General features: G+C 35.8%; 1 protein-coding gene across 1 annotated transcript in view; it reads right to left on the reverse strand.

Moving 5' to 3' along the window:
- Window positions 1–19,563, reverse strand: part of Catsperb (cation channel sperm associated auxiliary subunit beta) — a 100,332-nt gene that overhangs the window by 55,727 nt on the left and 25,042 nt on the right. Inside the window, exons 7-10 of the mRNA XM_010616311.1 lie at window positions 14,029–14,178; window positions 5,091–5,186; window positions 4,382–4,500; window positions 4,257–4,289 (exon numbers count right to left, since the gene is read on the reverse strand). Coding sequence (XP_010614613.1) covers window positions 4,257–4,289; window positions 4,382–4,500; window positions 5,091–5,186; window positions 14,029–14,178 — 398 coding nt within the window. The remainder of the gene's footprint in view (window positions 1–4,256; window positions 4,290–4,381; window positions 4,501–5,090; window positions 5,187–14,028; window positions 14,179–19,563) is intronic.

The following is a 19,563-nucleotide window of genomic DNA, read 5'->3' on the forward strand; positions in this document are numbered from 1 at the left end:
TTTGTTTTTTTTTTTTTTTTTTTGGTACCGGGAATCAAACTCAGGTCCTTGCACTTGCAAAACAGTTGCTGGAACCACTGAGCTAAATCCTCTGCCCCCTAAGTTTACTATTAATATGAGCCATAGCTTCTTTTTTGCTAAAATTAGTTTGATATCTATAATTTGCCTTCAAAAAGTCATGACCATTTACATGGAGGAGCAGTTTCAACTATCTTGGTGTAAAAAATAAATTTTATTGTTTAATTTTGAGGCATACAAAATGATGTTATGGGATACATATAGACAGTAAAATGGTTACTATAGTGACATTTTTTTTAAAAAAAAGAGGCATTTACACTATAACGTTGTACCATGTATTGTGCTGAAGTTTTTCATTTGTAATGTTTTAAAACCATCTCATCTCTAAGAGATACATGATGTTACACTCATGCTAAAATGAAGAAACTAAGATCCAGAGAGTTATATAATTTGAGATGCAGTCAAGCCATTTTTCCTATTGTCTGGATGCAAATTGTTTGGACTCTTTTTAATATTATTATTTGCAGCAACCATGGTTTTCATGGCCCCAACTTTGCAAGTACTTCCTTTCTAATGAAGCTGTAAACTTTTCAAATCTTTTAGCTCTGTTTTTCTTCTGATCTCATTGTTAATCTGACTAAAAGCAGCCAGCAGTACTGATGCCACAACCTTAATTTTGGGCTGACTTGAAATTTCCCAACCATTGTCTACAACCATTATTCTTAGTATCCCACAGAGTTTCAAAGTCTTAGGACGTGGGTAATATGTAGACAAACTTGTGATCCTCACTTACATCTGAAACCTTCTGAGCATTACATTTACTGTCCACATTCCTATACACATTACAGCCTTCTCAGCTCTGACCAGAATCTCTCATCAATTTCTGCTTACAATATTCTAAGGTTTCTCTAGCCAGCATTTCCAAACTTTCCAAATTCTTTCTGACATCTAGTTCCAAAGGCTCCTAAACCATATTGTTAGGTACAGGACAGTAATAACCCCACTTCCAGTACCAACTTTCTGTATTAGCCAGATTTCCTGTTTGCTCCACAAAGATAAATATCTTTATATTCTTCATCCTCATTCCTTGGACAAAATATGCAACATCTGCAACCTAAAGGAGGAAAGGTTTATTTTGGCTTACTGTTTCAATGGCTTTAGTCCATACTCAGGTGGTTCCAAGGCAGACATGGCATGGAGGGTATGAAGGAGGAAAGCTGCACATTATGGTGTCCAGGAAGGAAAAAAAAAAAAAGGAAGGAGCCAATGACAAGAATATACCCTTTTACAGTGGATGTAGCTCAGTGGCTGCCTGGCAAGTACAAGGTTCTGAGTTTGATCCTTTTACCGCAAAAAAAAAACCAAACCAAGACAAAACAAACAAAACAACTAACACAAAAAAACCCAAGAATATACCCTTTCGTGTCACATCCTCAGTGACCCACTGCAATCAGGCTCCATCTCCAATAGTATATCCAACTACTGAACTCACCAATGGATGAATCCCCTCATGAGTATAGTGTTCCCTGAGCCAGTCATCTTTCAAACACACAAGACTTTTGTAAGATATTTAAAATCTGAACTTTAACAGTATCAGTATCCATTTTTCTGTTGCTACAAGAGAATACCTGAGACTGGGTAACTTATAAAGGAATGAGATTTGTTTGGGGTCATGGTTTTAGAGTCCAGGGAAGTTCAAAAGTATGGCACTGGCATCCTTTCCAGCTTCTGGTGAGGGCTTTGTGTTGCTTCAACTTGTGGAAGGAAGCAAAAATGTATAGAAGAGACAAAACACTAGAGACAGTCTTGCTTTGTATCTACTCACTCTCAGGAGAAAGGCATTAATTGGTCTCATTGACTTAATGGTTCCTTAAAGTCCCACCTCCTACCACCTCCACAGTGAACTTGAGTTTCAGGGGGTCAAACCGTGTTCACATCAGCATCACATAGCTCATGAGAGTGGAGACTCATCTAGGTCTCTTCAGTGGGATTCTTCCAAGTGGAAGTCAAATGATTCCAGCAGTCTCGTAGCCCCTGCACCTTTCTGACTTAATGTTATATTATCTAGAGTTTTGGTTACACCTATTAAACAAAAAATTTAAAACTGTATTTTTCATGCCAGTTTCATTATTCAAGCAGATACATACCTTGTATTATGAACTATTCTAGACACTGGAATCTTGTAGTGAACAGCCCAGATTAGGTTCCTGAGCCTAGAGTTAACGTTCTAGTTTTCGCCTATTGCTCCTGATGTTCCATTCCTTCTTGAAGGGGGGGTGAAGTAATTGCTCCACAAAGATAAATATCTTTATATTCTTCATCCTCATTCCTGAATGATATAGTTTAGGTAGGTACCAAAATCTGTTTTGACAGTTACAGTCTTCTCTCAGTATATGAAGAAGCTGTCTCTTATATAAAATAGCATAGTATTTTTATATGATCTATGCAATCCTTTTGTATACTTTAAATCACCCCCAGATCACTTATGATAGTTAATATAATCTAAATGCTATAGTTATCATATTGTATTGTTTAGGGAAAAAGTCTGCACATGCTCAGTACAGATGCATTACTATTCCATTACTATTTTTGATTTTCAGTTGGTTGAATCCATGGATGGAAATCTGTAGATAGGAGAGCCAACTGTAATTCCCTCTGTTCTTTTAAATGTTAATCCATATTTCCCTAGCTGGTCTTCCAAGTTCTGTTTCACTTTTCTTCCCATTAATATGACAATAAATCAGTTCTATTTTCTTCTTAGGGAATAAGTGCTCTTTTCTTGCAACCATCGTGAACTTGGGTCTAAGTTCATATGCCCCTGTGTGCACATGTGACAGAATGGGGAGGGACACATCAAAGTGTAGAATACTTGTAATTTTGTTTTTAGTATTCAAACTGGCATATGTTGATGGGATTGACCTAACTTCAGCTAGATTCATAACAAAACTTTGCTTTGTAACAGTGAAGGCAGATAATTGATGGAACAAAAATCCTTCAAAAGGCCAGAAGCAGAGCTATGGCATGATTACATGGCCTTTTGTGTAAAATAGAAAAAAAGCCCTTTCTCCAGTAGGAACACAGCAATAATAGAATAGGTAGATTGGGGTGTAAACTATTAGAGCCCAGCTTCTATTTTCTGCAAACAGGTACCTTAATACAAAATATAGCTTGAACTATCACAGCAATTCTTTGTTTTCTCACTGAGTTTATTGGTACTTTTTAGGTATACAGTATAGTCACATTCATCATTGGGATCTTATATCCTTACAGGACAGATCTTGGTTCTCATTTTTCCCACATACTCCTGCCCTCCCTTCACCCCCTCCACCCTTCCCTATTTACAAAGACTTTGTTTCATTCTTTCCTTTTCTCCTATTTTTTCTTTTCCTTATTTCCTTTCCCCTAACCTTTCTACTTCCTTTATACCTTTAGCCCTTTTCTTCCTATTTCACATTATCAGTTACACAATTTGAATCTTATTTACACTTTTAGTTTTTCACACCAGAGAAACTATTTGGTATTTACACATGTGTTTCCTATTTATTTCACTTAAGCATATGGCCTCAATATGCATCCATTTTCCTATAAATGACTCTAGTTTCTCATTCTTTATGGCTGAGTAGTACTCCATTTTATACAAAAACCACATCTTCTCTATCCAGTCTCCAACTGATGGGCAGTTGGGCTATTTCTAAGTTTTAGCTATTACAAACTGTGCCGCTATAAACATGGGTGTGCAAATATCACTGTGGCATGATTTTTTAATTTCTTTTGGAAAGACACCCAGTAGAGGGACCGCTGGGTCCAATGGGACATCTAATCCTAGTTGTTTGAGATATCTCCATATTGATTTCCACAGTGGTTACACCAGACTGCACTCCCACCAACAATGGAGAAGGGTTTCTTTCTCCCCACAACCCTGGCAGCATTTGTTATTGGTTGATTTCCTGATAGCAGTCATTCTTTCTGGGGTGACAGCATAGCAATTCTATACAGAATACAACAAAAGGGATTAGAGTGGCTTCTGTAACAAGGAGGAACATATCTTCCTTGAAATCAAATTGCCTAATCTTTGCTGAAAGTGAGTGCATGTGTGTATGTGTGCATATATTTTTGTACTGTAAATCATAATATTATGGTAAAAGAAATACTCTATATTGGGAATTATTATCTTCCATCTCATCTTCAGTCACCAAGTAAACAAGTATTTTCTAACCAGCCCTTGTAAAACTTCTTACCCTTTCAAAACCACAAAATTCTGCCCTGGAAAGCTAGAAGAGAAAAAACAAAAGAAACTGTAATTTTTTGCTTTGTCATAGAAGATATTTATGGTTAATGACTAGTTATAAAGTAACTTACATACCTTTAATTCTTTTGCTGATGGGTAACGAAGATCTCCACTTATAAAAAGACCCAAAGAGGTAAGGAGAACTAGAAAATGATTTGTTAAAACCATATCCATCACTGATAATCCGGTGTATTCTAAAGGAAGAAACCATACCATGGGTTAAAAAGTTAAAAAGTAAGCCTTTTGGCAAAGCAAAGGCATTTCATAAATACGGATCAAATGTTAAGATACAAGGAGTGATCAAAATATACAGTGAATGCTTAAATTGTAAAAATGTATTATAGTAAAAAGACACATTGCCATTAATGCCCCTCAAAATATGTCCCCTTGCTTCAACACAACTATGCCTTTGTTCTTGCCACTTTCTGAAGCAGTTCTGAAAGTCCTCTTTCATGGGTATCCTTACCCATGAAAAAATATCTTGAGTGCTGCTGCCCAGTGACATCTAACAGAAAGGAAGCCTCGTTGAAACATTACAGTGTGCCCTCATCTACCTTAGTCACCAGATCTGAAACCATGCACCCTCTGGCTCTTTCTCAAAATCAAAATGACCATAAAAGGTAAAAGTTTTAAATTGATTCAGGATATCGAGGAAGCCACAACAGTGCTACTAAAGACACTCATGAAAGAGAACTTCCAAAATTGCTGCAGAAAGTGTCAGGAATGCTGAGACAAGTGTGTTTCATGCTGAAATGCTAAAGCTGAAAGTAGTCATAGGAATTACCTCTTCGAAGGTTTGAATAGATGATATTTGTCATGTTATACCACACCGTATCATTATACTGCCCAAATCCAGTTGTGCTGAGGCCTATGTAAACACCTACCAGGAAAGAAAAAGAAAATTAAAATCTGGCAACTTTGCGGAGCTAATCCCTGATTTCTACATTGTGGGGGCCTTCAGGAACAAGAGCATGAATCTGTTCCGTATTTCAACCCACTATTCTTGCTCTAGCCGCTGGAAATGAGGAAAGGACACTGCGATGGTTGATTGATTGTAACAACTTGAGTAAGAGAAGCTCAACTAAATTGGCTCAACAACTCCACACTCTACTGTGTGGAAGACCCACCCTAGCATGCTTGTCATCTGGATAGTATAAAGGGGAAATGAAGGAGAACAGATCTGCTTCTGTTTCTTTGGAGGCGTTCCAGTCTTTGCCTTCACCTTGGACATCTTCTCCTGTTTTCCAGTGCAGACTTTTCAGCCTTCTACTGTAGATTCATCAGCCTCTTAATATGAACTTGCATGGGACACAGCAGTGATCTCCAGACCTTCAACTGAATACTGCAGTCTCCCGTGTGCAGAGAGACCCTCTGCACTCCTCCTCATCTGACTCTGTGTTTGGCCATTGTAAGCCAATCTTGTAAATTCTTACATATTTATGTATCTTGTATTATATCTGTTTTTCTAGTAAACACTGACAAGATACCACTAGTTTGTAGAAACAGACATTATTAAAATAACCCTTATCTTGTACTAGTTTCCTTATGTAATTCCTAGTGACTTCATTACAACTTATTGTCCCTTGAAGCCCAACCCTCTTCCCTTGTCAAAATGGTATATAAACTACAAGTCTAAACATTAGAATTATTTCTTTTCTATGCATTTCTGTTCATGTAAATATTAATAAATATTATATGCCTTTTCTTATGATAATCTATCTTTTGTTAGTTTAATTTTCAGGGCTCCCCAATTACCGAGAATAGTAGTATAGAGGAAATATTTTCTCCCTGACAATATTCTTTTAAACATAAATATGCTTCTAGCTCAGGAGTACAATTGCAGTCAACAATAGAAGAATCCCAAAGAAGATAATTAAAATGTAATCTCTAAGAGGGAAGAAACTTTGATTTACTTTAATATTTGGAATTAAAAATAGAAAACTTATTTGCTAAAGCCTCATGAGAACTTTAAAAAAAAGGCTGAACATTGCAAATACTGCAAGTACTGTATCCCCCAATCCCTGGCCTTAGTTGGGATTATTGAGTCTTTTCTATTTTAATGTTATATTAATTAACATTAATGTCAATGTTATATTTTGTCAACAGGCATAACTACTGAGAATGGAGGGTGCTACAGACACTTGACAATTGAATGCATATACTTTATTCCATAAGATAAATATTAGACAAGTCACATTTGGACATATATATTTTAACTCTCAGCTCTTTTCTGTATAAAGAAATATGTAAAATGAAATGTTATTATTGTCTACTTTTTCCAGGAAGAGGAAAGTTAAAGATAAGCTCCAGCTCTCCAGAGGCTGAGGCACGAGGATCGCTGTGAGTTTGAGACCAGCCTGGGTTACATAGTGAGTTCCAGGTCAGACTCAATTACATAGTAAGACCCTGTCTCAAAAAACAAAAACGAAAACAAAAACAAAAAAAGATAAGCTTTGTCTTTTTAAGCCTTGTCTTTCTAGTTTTACAAATAACTATGTGTTAGTGTAAGTTGGAATTATGGGTGCCTAGCATGATATCATATAACTAGACTCCTGCAAAGTTTAGAAATATTTAATAGCAAAATAAGCAATAAAAATATTTTATACTCAGGCTGAGGCAGGAGGATCGTTGTGAGTTTGAGACCAGCCTGGGCTACATACTGAGTTCCAGGTCAGTCTCAACTATACAATGAGACCCTGTCTTGAAAAACAAAAAAACAAAAAAACAAAAAAAAATTATACTGGTTAATATTTTTAGACCAAACTTAATTTATAGGCCACTCACTATGACAAACTTGTGATGTCAAAAATTGTTCAAAATTGTATCCCAGGTTTATAAAAGTCGATGTAAACCGCTGTGAATTTGACTTTTTTTCTAGTGGCAAAGCGAAGCTACTGGAAGGTTTGAAGAAGAGAAGAGATGAGATCTAATTTAAATGAATAGATTCTTGACTTGAGAATATCACTTTGATGTCTGTATGGAGGATGAATTGTAGCAGGGCAGAAGTAGGGAGACTGTTTAAGAGGTTGTGAAATAGTAACAGATACACTGCTGAGCTGACAAGATTTTAGCAGAGGGAGAAATGGTTACATTGAGGATAGACTCTGGCAGTAGCATTATTCTTTTTTTAAAACATTCTTTCATTTTAAAAATAAATTTTATTTCATTTTATCCCATTCCCCCCCAAAGCTCCCTCCTCTCCCTATGTACAAAAGCTTTGTAGAATTATTCTTGAATACTGTGAGAGGGCAGCAAAGAATGTATACTGTGCTTTAATTTGACTAACTGGATGTTACTGAGGTAAGGAATAGTGGATAGGAGCCACTTGTAGAAGGTGATGACTCAGGAGTTCTGGATTAGACTTGTTCCATCTGAGATACTCATTATTAGACCTTGAGAAGAAATGTAAAACAGATTAGCCATAGAGATTTGGGAATTATTAGCCTGTAGATGGCATTATTACCGTAAGAGTCAATTTAGTCTTATAAAGAGAGAATATGTTTACAAAAGGAAAGAGAATCAATGACAAAATTCTAGGTTCATCAACATTTAGATGTCACCTAGAAAACTAAGAAGTGATCAAGTAAAGTAAGATAAAAGGCAGTGAAGGTGGTGACAAGAAAGCCAAGAAGAGAAAGTATTTTGAAGAAAGAGCAACCAACTATTTTAATGTTGCTGGGAGGGTAAGTAGAATAAAGTAAAAGAATTGGCTGTTGGAATTGGCAATATCACAAGATCATGTGTGATCTTGAGAAGGACTATTCAGGTAGATTGGTGGAGTTGATTTGTAGTGGAATGAAAATAAAATTGGAGGTGAATAGCTAGCACCATTTATAATAAATTCTTTCCGTGAACTTCATTTTGAAGAACAGAGGAATGAAGGATGGGAGTAAAATGCTGCAAATATTTTAAGATGGTGGATATTGAGGTAGGTTTGCTGGTTAGAATGTTAATAAATAAGATCTAGTAAGGAAGGTGAGCATGGTGATACAGGAGAAAAAGGAGAACTACAGGGTAAATGCAAGAGCAAAGTTCTCCAGATGCCTGGGATGAATGGAATCCAAGACACAAGGGATGAGGGGTGGCTTTTGATAGTAGCACAGACACTTCTGAAAATGAATGAGTGAAGCAAAAAAGCAAAGCATGCAAACATGAATGCAGGTAGAATGACAACTTGCAGGTACAACAGCAAAAACGTTCCTTGTGATAAATCTTCATTTTTTTTCTATGAAGTATTACTTAAAGATAGCTAAGAGAGGGAAAGAAGGTGAAGTAGGTGAAGTAGAGTATTTGAGGAGTGGGGAGAGAAGTGATAAATTCATCTTGAAGAGTAGGAAAATAAATATACCAGGGAAAAATGAAAGGATGTCTAGCCAGTACTGAGTGTCCCCAAGATCTATAATCATGAATCGAGACCAGTTAGTGGAGCTTTAAAGTGAGAGTAGTAAGTATTTATTTTCTAGCAATGCTATACTCTTCAGGAGCGCAGATGGTCTTAATTAGAGTTGGTTGTGCAAGGAAGAAAAATGGCAGAGACATCAAAGAATATTTATAAAGATGGAATACAAAAATTATGAGGAAGGAAGAGGAAAATAAGAACACTGGGTAGCAACAGTACTTGGGTAGCAATTAATTCAGTAATTAATTCAGGTAAAATTTCATGTAGCCATTGAGTACTCTGAGTGGTTTTGCTTTGTTGTTTTAAAATGATGCCCCCTTCCTCCTTTTTTTTAAGATCAGCTTTAACAATTTTTTAATGGAGCTTATTTGTCCTTTTGAAGTTTGACAAATGTAAGCTGTTAGAGAAATAAAATAGCCTCACATGGCCTTGAGAAAGAATCCATACTGAAGTTGTCATTTTGGATAAGGGAAGATATGATGCTTTGAGTCAAATAATAAGAGGCTTCTAAAAACACACAACAAAATAAAATACAGCATTAAGATAGCTGTGTAGAAAATCCTCAATAAAATATTAGCAAATAGAATGCAACACATTATAAAAAAATACATCATTGAGTAGGTTTCATCCGAGAGGCAAGGATGGTTGAACAAACCATCCTAAGTCTCTTAAGTGTAATGCATCACATAAAGAGGAGCAAGGTAAAAAAACCACGTGGTCCTTTAATGGACACAGAAAAGAGTTTCCACAAAATCCAACACCCCTTCGTGATAAAAACCCTGAGGGAAACGGGCATAGACATATCATACCTGAATATGATAAAGGCTATTTATGACAAATAGCATCATACTGAATATGGAAAAACTAAAAGCATTCCCTTTAAAATCAGAGACAAGACAAAGATGTCCAATATCAGCTCTGCTATTTGACATAGCACTTGAAGAAGAAACATTAGCCAAAGCAATGAGGCAAGAGAAAGAAAGAAAATAGGTACACATAGGAAAGGAAATATGAAGAATAAATATATGTCATGTACAGGAAACTAATAACCCCAATTGATGTAAACATTTTAGGCCACAACATGAGTTAAACCAAATAATATCAACAGGAATGAAAGCTGGGATAGGAGAACTGGAGGAAGAGGGAGGGGAGGGCAAAGAAGGGGAAGGGTATTAAAAAAAGAAAGAAACATGTTGTGAAATGTACATGTAAACATTGCTCAAGATGACGGTAAACTATGAACTGTAAATGTGTACAAATAAAATAAAAAATAAAACATTTCTAATTGCAGTGAGGGATATCTTGCCGTTATTCCTTTCACTTGGTGAACGCTTGTCTCATTGTTCTTGCTGCTTTCTGAGGCAGATCTGAAAGTCCTCTCTTCAAGAGTCTCTTTTTGAGGTATGATCAAAAGCTGCCACAGGGTGTCTCAACAGAAGAGAAGGCTGATAAAAACATTATAGTGAGCCCTTATTCACCTTATCCACTGTATCTGGCACCCTGTGACTTAAAGCTCTTCCCCAAAGTCAAAATGACCATAAAAGGCAAATGTTTTGAATTAGTTCAGGACATTGAGGCAGCTACTATAGCCCACCTGAAGTCATTCACAAACTGGGACTTCTAGAGCTTCTTCAGGGGTTGGCAGGAGCAATTTGTTACGTGTGTTCAAAGCAGGGGAAGCATTTTGAGTGGGATTGACAGCAATGTATGTTTTACTGTAATACATTTTTAAATTAAACATACCATTTTTTTAATCACACCACCATAAAGGAAAAGACTATGTTTTTGATGAGGATAAGAATGCTTGTTTCTCTGTAAGTATTTTTATCTATATCTTATACTCTGACTTAACTACTTTTAAGATGATAAACAGTGTATTGACTATGTATTAATAAATTATTCTCTTATTTTGTTATGCACTTTTGTTTTTTCATAAATTATAAAAAGAAAGAAAAAAACAATATTGGGTAGTAAAAAAAGGGGTCTAGAGAATGAATCAAAGTCTCAGTGAGGCCAAAGAAATGTTGGAGTCCAGAGGTAGATAGAAAGAATAGGAGGTAGCACACAGTGTGAATTTTTGTAGAAGAGATTTTGGAGATAGTGACATTATTAGAGATGATAAGGTGAAGAACACGACTAAAGAAGTGAACTGAAGCCTTGAAACTAGGTATTATGAGGATATGTATAGTAAAGTCAGTGACAGAAATTATGATAGAGAAGAAAGCAGAGGCATTAAGCTAGAAGCTTAAAGGTGCTCTATCGTAGCCAGCAGGGATAATAAGTCCAAAATGGAGCTCACCATTAACCTCACATTCTATGAACACCAGGAGGGTTAACAAGGATCTTACAGTGCTTGATTCAGCAGTACATATACTAAAACAAAAGTTGTGAAAAAGTGTTATCTGGGGATTTAGCTCAGTGGTTCTGCTGTCTGCCTTGCAAGTGCAAGGTGGAGTTCGATCCCTGGTGCCCCCTCCCCCCCAAAAAAAGACACGCGCACACACAACTTCATACTGTGGTGACTTTTGTTTTTGCTTCAAGACAACAGTGGCTAGTTGGGGAAAAGATAGTTTCATCTAAAAAACAGGTTGCTGAAACTAATTCTTTCTTAAAAAGTTGATGTGATCTGGTGAGTGTGGTCTCAGGAAATTAGGACTGCCCTTCCCTTCTGTGATTCTCAGTTGTATGGCAGGATTGAGCATGAGGTGTTGAGAGTGACTCCTGTGCTGTGGCTCATGAAGGAAGGTAGGCAGGTATTGGCGTTTGGAAAAAGAGTAGAATGAAGTACTAGCCTGGTATTCCCAGAACAAAAAGGTAAAAGGGCCGAATTTCCATCTGGATTGGAATACAGCAATACTTTGGTTCGTGAACTTAGTTCTTTTCACCATTCTGGTCACAAATTGAAGGGGTCAAGAACTGAATCAAACTCAGTGTTGACCTTATGGGAAATTTGATTAGTCTCTTGACTAATTCAGTTTGTGACTAGAATCATGGAAAGAATTAAGTTTGTGAACCGAGCCACCACTGGTATAGTATAGGACACAAGAGAGGAGAAGAACATATGACTTATAACTAAACTGATACAGTGGAAACAGACACTCAAAGCTAGAGATAGATAACAGACTGTTAGGGTCATTAGAAAGTCTAAGAAATTTGGGGCAAGACTATTTGTCTATTCCTATACCAATGTACATTGCTTTAATCTATTATGTTATTACAAATGGTAGGACAAAAATTTCTTTATTCTTCATTAACATTATATATTTTATGGATTGTCAGTTTTTCACATGAATTTTGAGATTGACTTGTTGATTTCTACAGTAACAAAACACATGCACACACAAACCACACAAAAACACTGTTATAATTTTTCTGGGCACTGTTATTGAGTTAATTGCCCAATTTAGAGCAGATTAACATCTTTACAATACTAGAAGTCCCTAATCATGAAAATGATATATTTTATTTATTTTAATCTTTTTCTATAGCCTGCATTAGGTTTTAGAATTTCTATACAACAGGCCTTGTAACTATGTTTCTCTCCTTTTATTTCCTAGATACTTTCTGGGATCTGTTATCTTTTGAGCAAGATTTTAAAAATTACAATCTTGAGCCTGGGGATTTATCTCAATAATAGAGCACTTGTCAAATGTATGTGAAGCCCTGAATTCAATCCTCAGCACTACCACCACCATAACAACAATGAAAAAAAATGAAAATCTTGGATTAGTCTTTGGTGATGTGATTTTTTCTAGATTATTATATACCACATCCTTGTAACACTCTCATAGTTCTTCTGTTTTTCTGTGGATCCATTTGAAATTTTATGTTGTATATATTATCTATGGATAAGATTTTTTAAATTTAAAAATGTTTTGTTTGAATATTAATTGGAATTTGGGACTAGGCTGTCATTAATTGCCAGGGAAAACAGAACACTGTTAGTAGTTGATATATGTAATAAGAATGTGACTTTATTATATAATAAGAAATACACATTTGGATTTTGTTTCTGGTTCTTGTTATAGAGTTCCTAAATCCTTTGGAATTTCCTGAGTGACAGGAGTGTCTTGTGTCTTCTTAAGATGACTTATGATGGAATCCCAATAGATTTAGGATGGAGATGCTCATTGAAAAACAAAATTATAATTTGAAGCTTGAAACTTTCAGCCCTACATACCTTCCTCTTGGAAGGGCAAGAGACTGGAGATCGACTTAAGGACTGATCATGTATATGATATGAACTCTCCATAAACATCTCTGAACCAAGGCTTTAGAGGTCTTCTAGGCTAGTGAATATATGTCCTGGGAAGATGGCATAATGCAACACCTTGGGACAGAACTTCTGTGCTTTGGACCCTTCACCCAAGGTACTTTGCCCTATGTACCTCTTCATTTGGCTGTTTACCTGTATTGTTTGTAATATTCCTTATAATAAGCCAATAAATGTAAGACAATGTTTCCTTCCATTCTATGAGCTGTTCTAACAAATTACTGAACAAACAGTAGGGTGGGATGAGTCATGGGAACTCTCCAATTTATAGCAGGGTGGTTTGAATTACAGGTCACAATCTGGAATTTTGCCTGGCATCTGAAGGTGGGGGCAGGGGCAGAGTCTTGTGGGATTGGGCCTTCAAGCCATAGGGGGTCTGTATAAACTCCAGATAGCTAATGCCAGCACTGAATTAAATCACAAGACATTCACTTGTTGTCTGCAGAGAAACAGAGATTTTTCTGGGTGTGGAAAATCTACACATTTGGTGTCAGGAATGTTATAAATGACAATATATAGAAAATCAGTTTTTCCCATACATATGTTATTATATATTATGGTAGTGGTGGAAAAACATGTATAGTAAATAACATGTGATATCTCAGGGATAATAATACCTATTTATACATGGCAGAATTAGCAGATGGACTAGAAATAATGAATAATGTCTAGGAAAAAGTAACACACTGAAAGGGGAAGAAATGAGGAGAGACACTATTTACACTGCAAAAAGTCACAGTCAAAGATATCTTTTGTATACCTTACTTGCAAGTAGACAAGTGGAGACAAGGGTAAATTTGTAGGTATTTTTAGGAAATATTTTTACTTCACTCTGTCAATGCATTTAGTTTGCACAACCAGTTAAACATCATCTTCAGTAAATACAAAATACTACTTCCAACTCTTAAGAAAGCTGTAGAGGACCAGGGATTTAGCTCAGCAGTGCCTCTGCCTACCTCACAAGTGCAAGGTCCTGAGTTTGATCCTCAGTACCAAAAAAAAAAAAAAAAAAAAAAAAAAAAAAAAAAAAAAAAAAAGCTATAGACTTACCATTATACATTGTATTCAAAAGGAAGCCAAGTAATGCCATATCATTGGCACAGGGGCACTTTGTTACTTTGAGATCTACCACGTATGGATGTAAAGCATTGATCTCTTGTGATGACATTTCATCTCCAAGATTCCACTGAAGAATAGGTTCTGTGGAAATCAAAGCAGGGTTTTAAATTGTGTCAGTATTCTTGAAAATGAAACATGACTATATTCATTTAAAGAATTTAGAGTAACTATATAAAGGAACAATGCTATTGTCCAAAAAAATAGATGTAGTATGAACCATACTTCATTAGTTAAAGATAGGTCAGTTTTATTCTAAAAAATATCAAATCAAACTCACTTCCTAGAACCTTGCCAAGGTCACACTGCAGAAGAGCATGTGGAATAGGAGATTTTTGGAAAATACCATTTGCCTCAGGATCTATTCCTAGAAATGGAATTGTTGGATCACAAGATATACACATTTTAATATAGAGAAGCACTTCTGCTTCAAGAGTCCACGTTTCCTTTTTGTTTTCTTCTTTTTCACTTTGAAACAATGGTAGACAAAAGTAAGAATAAATTCAGAGTAGCAGTGGAGAATTGGGGAAGATGTCATTTCTGACCAAAAGTCTTAGAAAGATTTCTGGAAAACAGAAAGAAGATGGGAATAGACTAGCATAAAAACGAACCAAAACCAAACCAAAGCAAAAAACACTGAGAGACATTTTCAACTACAGGCTGAAAAGCAGCACAGTAACGAAGACCTTTTACATGGCAAGCAAGCCCTTATGGGTTCTGATTTTTTTTTTTAATTCCTCAGCTTTATTTTTCCCTTGGTCTTTGAGTCTTCCCTTGGTCTTTCCTTCCAGGTCCTTTTTTCTAGTCCACATTAGGCTACCACCCTGTCTGGGAAGCCTCTCCTAAATCCCTAGAATGAATGAGGTTCCGAGAGAGCCTTGAACTTAACTGGAACTGAAAGAATGAAATCATATTTTTTCTCAACAGACTGGGGTAATCAGACAAGGCTTTATGAATTTTAAAACTTATAATATTTATGGATATTCGACAGGTTGAAGCTAAAGTGAAATTTTCATCATAAAGTCAAATTTTCATGGGTAACGTTTTTTTTTCTCCTGAAAAAAATCTTACACAAACTTTGAAAAAAAAAATTCTCATTCAGAAATTTCAGAGGAAAAAATTTTTTTCCTTCTCAAAAAAAAAAAAAGTAGCAAAAGTAACTTGGCAACAGGGCAACTTGAAAGAATACTACTTCCTGATTTTTGAAAAAAGTCAAAGGACTTTTAAGAACAGGTATCTAGTAATTTATATTAGCTATTTATATTCTGCAATGTAAACCTCTGTCTCCCTAAATTTTCAGTTTTAATCTGCTACAAACTCAAAGATTGCACCTGATTTTTTTTCACTTTGTGCAAAGCAAAAAAATGCAGCCAACTTTCCATTTGGGTTGTCATAGTGTAGTCCAGATACAGTTGAGAAGGAACAGAAACACAGCGTCTAACTAAACTAACTCAGGAGTAAGTTACTGAAGAATTCAAAGAAATTTAGGGTAAGACAGTACAGTGATATTCGAGTTTGTATCTAGGACAGGGTTACACTGAGTTGACAATGCCTTTGTTTGTTTGGTACAGGGGATTGAACTCAGGACCTTGCACTTGCAAAGTAGGCACAGTACCACTGAGCTAAATGCCTGGCCCAACAATGCCTTTGTATTATATTCCTTAAAGCCCTCTGTAATATCAAGTTCCTAAAGGCAGATACTGTACTTTAAACATTAAAAGAACCAGAGAGTGATTAAAAGTTTTGACTTGTGCTGAGAAGCTAAAAAAGAGATAGAAAAATAACCAATGTGAACATTGCTGGTGACCACAACTAAGAGCAGTTTGAGCGCTGGAGACAGAAAATAGGAATGGTTTGGGATCTGTATTGGATGTAAAGTGGCAGGAACAGATTTTTAAGCATCTTTGCTGAGTTTAGTAGTAAATAAAGATTTCTAGCCATAACCTTCACCTTAACATACTCTCCTGCTTAACACACTCCAGTGGCTTTTCATTATAAGTGAAATAAAGTCCACTCTTTTTATCATGATTGCTACCAGCCTCTCCAACTCAACATACACTAATCACTGTCATTTTTTATGCTTTTGCAATACTAGTTTTCTTTCAGTGCCTTAAACAGACCAATCTCATTCCCATATCCAGAATCTTCTAAAGTGTATGGAAGCTCTTAGCTGCTACATTGCCTCTAATATTATAAACAAACAGAAGCTAAAATGTTAATGCAGTATCTCAATATAAAAATGTTGCAGGTTTCTGATTCTTTACAAACAGAAATTTATTTAAATGGTAGCTTAATACTTCAGAGGAGCCTGGGATAGCCAAATATAAAAACTAATATGGTAACGGCTAGTCAGTAATTGGGTCACTATTTTTAAATTTTGGAAACTATGAGAAAAGTAAAAAGTATAACATTTTGTCATTTTTTTGTTTCAGATATTTTAAAATTAAATTAAATTAAATATTACATTTTATTTTATTGTGGCTCTAGGGATCCAACTGAGGATCTTGACATGCTAGGCAATCATTGCCATGGAGCTAGACTCCCAGTCTTAGACATTAAATTTTGGTTAAAGAGACAAAACAATTCAGATAATACTGAAGATATCTCTGTTGTCTTACATAGTTTTATTACTTATCACCAAATGTATGAAATTTCTGTGTAGTCCATGTTTTTTATATTTCATTACTATATATATGCATTGTTTTGGATATTTTCTGAATTTTAGACAAATATTCTATTCTGTCCTACAACTTGATTTTTCACTCAGTGTTTGGGTTCAATTTTTAAGCTATGTTTGGATCTATTTCCTTCATACATTTTAATAGGATATATCAATATGTGTTTTTCTTTTGCCTTATATTTGGATATCTAGGTTGCTTCCAGTTACTTGATACAAATATTACTGTATGAAATAGATTTGTACATGTCCCCTGAGGACACATGGTTCTCAATCCTCACTGTACATCAGAATCATTGTTGGAAGATTTTCTAAAACTACAGATGTCTGGCTCTACTTGTAAAGATCAAGTTTTAATTGATGGTAGAGTTGAGGCATCCTTACTTTTTAAAAAAAACTTTTTGAGACAGGGTCTCATTATGTAGTTGAGACTGACCTGGAACTCCCTGTGCAGCCCAGGCTGGTCTCAAACTTATAGAGATCCTCCTGCCTCAGCCTTCTCAGTGCTGGGATTACAGGTGTGCGCCACCATACTCAGCTGCCTCCTCACTTTTTGAAAGGCTGTCAAATGATTCTTTCCATAGCATATAGTGTTTATTAAGTTTTACTCTGTATTCTACAGCTCATCACATGAAAGTAGGACTAAAAAGAAGGGCTGGGGATTTAGCTTAGTGGTTCTGCCACCTGTATTTCAAGCCCTAAAGGAAAACAACCTCCAACCCAGACTGATGTATGCTGCAAAACTATCTTTCAAAATTGACAGAGAAACAAGATACTTTTTTTCTCATTGAGTTTATTGGCACATTTTAGGTATTCAGCACAGTTATATTCATCATTGGGATCTTGTACATTTACATGACAGGTCTTGGTTCTCATTTTTTCCCCTTATCCCTGCCTTTCCTTCACCTCCTCCTCCCTTCCCTATTTACAAATACTTTATTTCCATTTTTTCATTTTCTCATGTTTTTTTCTTTTCCCTTATTACCTTTCCCCTACCCTTCCCACTTCCCCTACACCTTTAGCCCTTTTCTTCCTATTTCACATTGTCAGTTATATCATTAGGATCTTATGTACCATTATAGTTTTTCACACCAGAGAAACTATTTGGTATTTACACATGTGTGACTTGTTTATTTCACTTAGGAGTATATCCTCCATATGTATCCTTTTTCCTATGAATGACTCTAATTTCTCATTCTTAATGGCTGAGTAGTACTCCATCAGTAGTCTCCAACTGATGGGCAAATGGGCTGTTTCCAAGTTTTAGCTATTATAAACCATGCCGCTATAAACATAGCTGTGCATATATCACTGTGATATGATTCTTTTAATTCTTTTGGAAAGATACCCAGCAGAAACAAAATACTTTCATGACAAAGAACACCTTAGGAACTTCATGAATACCAAGCGAGCACTCCAAAAAATTTCAAACAATATCTTAGGAAAAGACAATGATGATCACAACCCCAGGAAGCCCAGCAGAATGAATCCATCAGGCATGACAGAAATTAAACATAAAGGGGGAGAATCCAACAAAATGAAAAAGTCATGACAAGGATAAGTCAATACATATCAGTTATAATCATCAATGTTGATTGTCTCAATTCACCAATCAAAAGAAATAGATTAGAGCCGGGGGTTTGGCTCAGTGGTTCCTCAGTGGTCACCTGCCTCACAAATGCAAGGATCTAAGTTGGATCCCTGGTAGGAAAAAAAACAAAACAAAACAGGGTGGCAGAATGGGTCAAGAAGCAAGGTCCAACAATATGCTGCACACAAGAAACACACTTAATTAAAAAAGAAGCTCATAGACTGAAAGTTAAAGGGTGGAAAACAATACAGTATGAGACAGGAGTATTTGGGCCCCCCCAAAAGCAGAAGTAGCTATCCTCTTTGCAAATCAAGTGGATTTCAAACCAACACTGATTAAGATAGACAAAGAAGGACACTATATTCTTGTAAATGGAACAATCTAAGAGGAAGAGATGACAACCATTAATATATATGCACCAAACACTAGTGCACCCAACTATATAAAACAAATATTAACTGACATGAAAAATCAAATAAGCATTAATACATCAGTAGTGGGGGACCTCAATACCCCACTGTTATAAATAGGTCAACTAGACAAAACAATAATGAAATACTAGAACTCAATCAAACTCTTGAACAAATGAACTTAACAGATGTTAACAGAGTGTTCCACCCCACAAACAAAATACACATTCTTTACAGCTTCACATGGGTTGTTCTCAGAAATAGACCACAACTCACTCATAGAACATGTTTAAGTAAGTGCAAAGGAAATGAAGTTATGTGTATTATCAGACCATAGTGTGATGAAATTGGAGATCAATAGCAAATGAAACCGCAAGAACTTCATAATCATACGGAAATTGAACAACACACTTCTGAATAACCAATGGGTTACAGAGGAAATTAAAGAAGAAATCAGACAGTTCCCACAATTAAATGACAATGACAACACAATATATTGGAATCATGGGACACAATGAAAGCAATCTTATGAGGGAAATTCATAGCAGTGAATATGCATATTGGGAAAACAGAGTGAGGTCAATTATACAATCTGATGATGAACCTCAAGCTTCTAGAAAAAGAAGAGCAGGACAAACCCAAAGCTCATACAAGGGAGGAAATTATAAAGATCAGGGTAGAAATCAATGCAATGGAGACTAAGAGAACAATATAAAAAAATCAGTGAAGACAAGAGTTGGTTCTTCTAAAGAATAAACAAAAATGACAAACCCTTAGCCAACCTTATGAAA

The sequence above is a fragment of the Fukomys damarensis genome, unplaced genomic scaffold, assembly GCF_012274545.1.
Source record: "Fukomys damarensis isolate Sample0158 unplaced genomic scaffold, DMR_v1.0_HiC HiC_scaffold_21, whole genome shotgun sequence".
Taxonomy (NCBI): domain Eukaryota; kingdom Metazoa; phylum Chordata; class Mammalia; order Rodentia; family Bathyergidae; genus Fukomys; species Fukomys damarensis.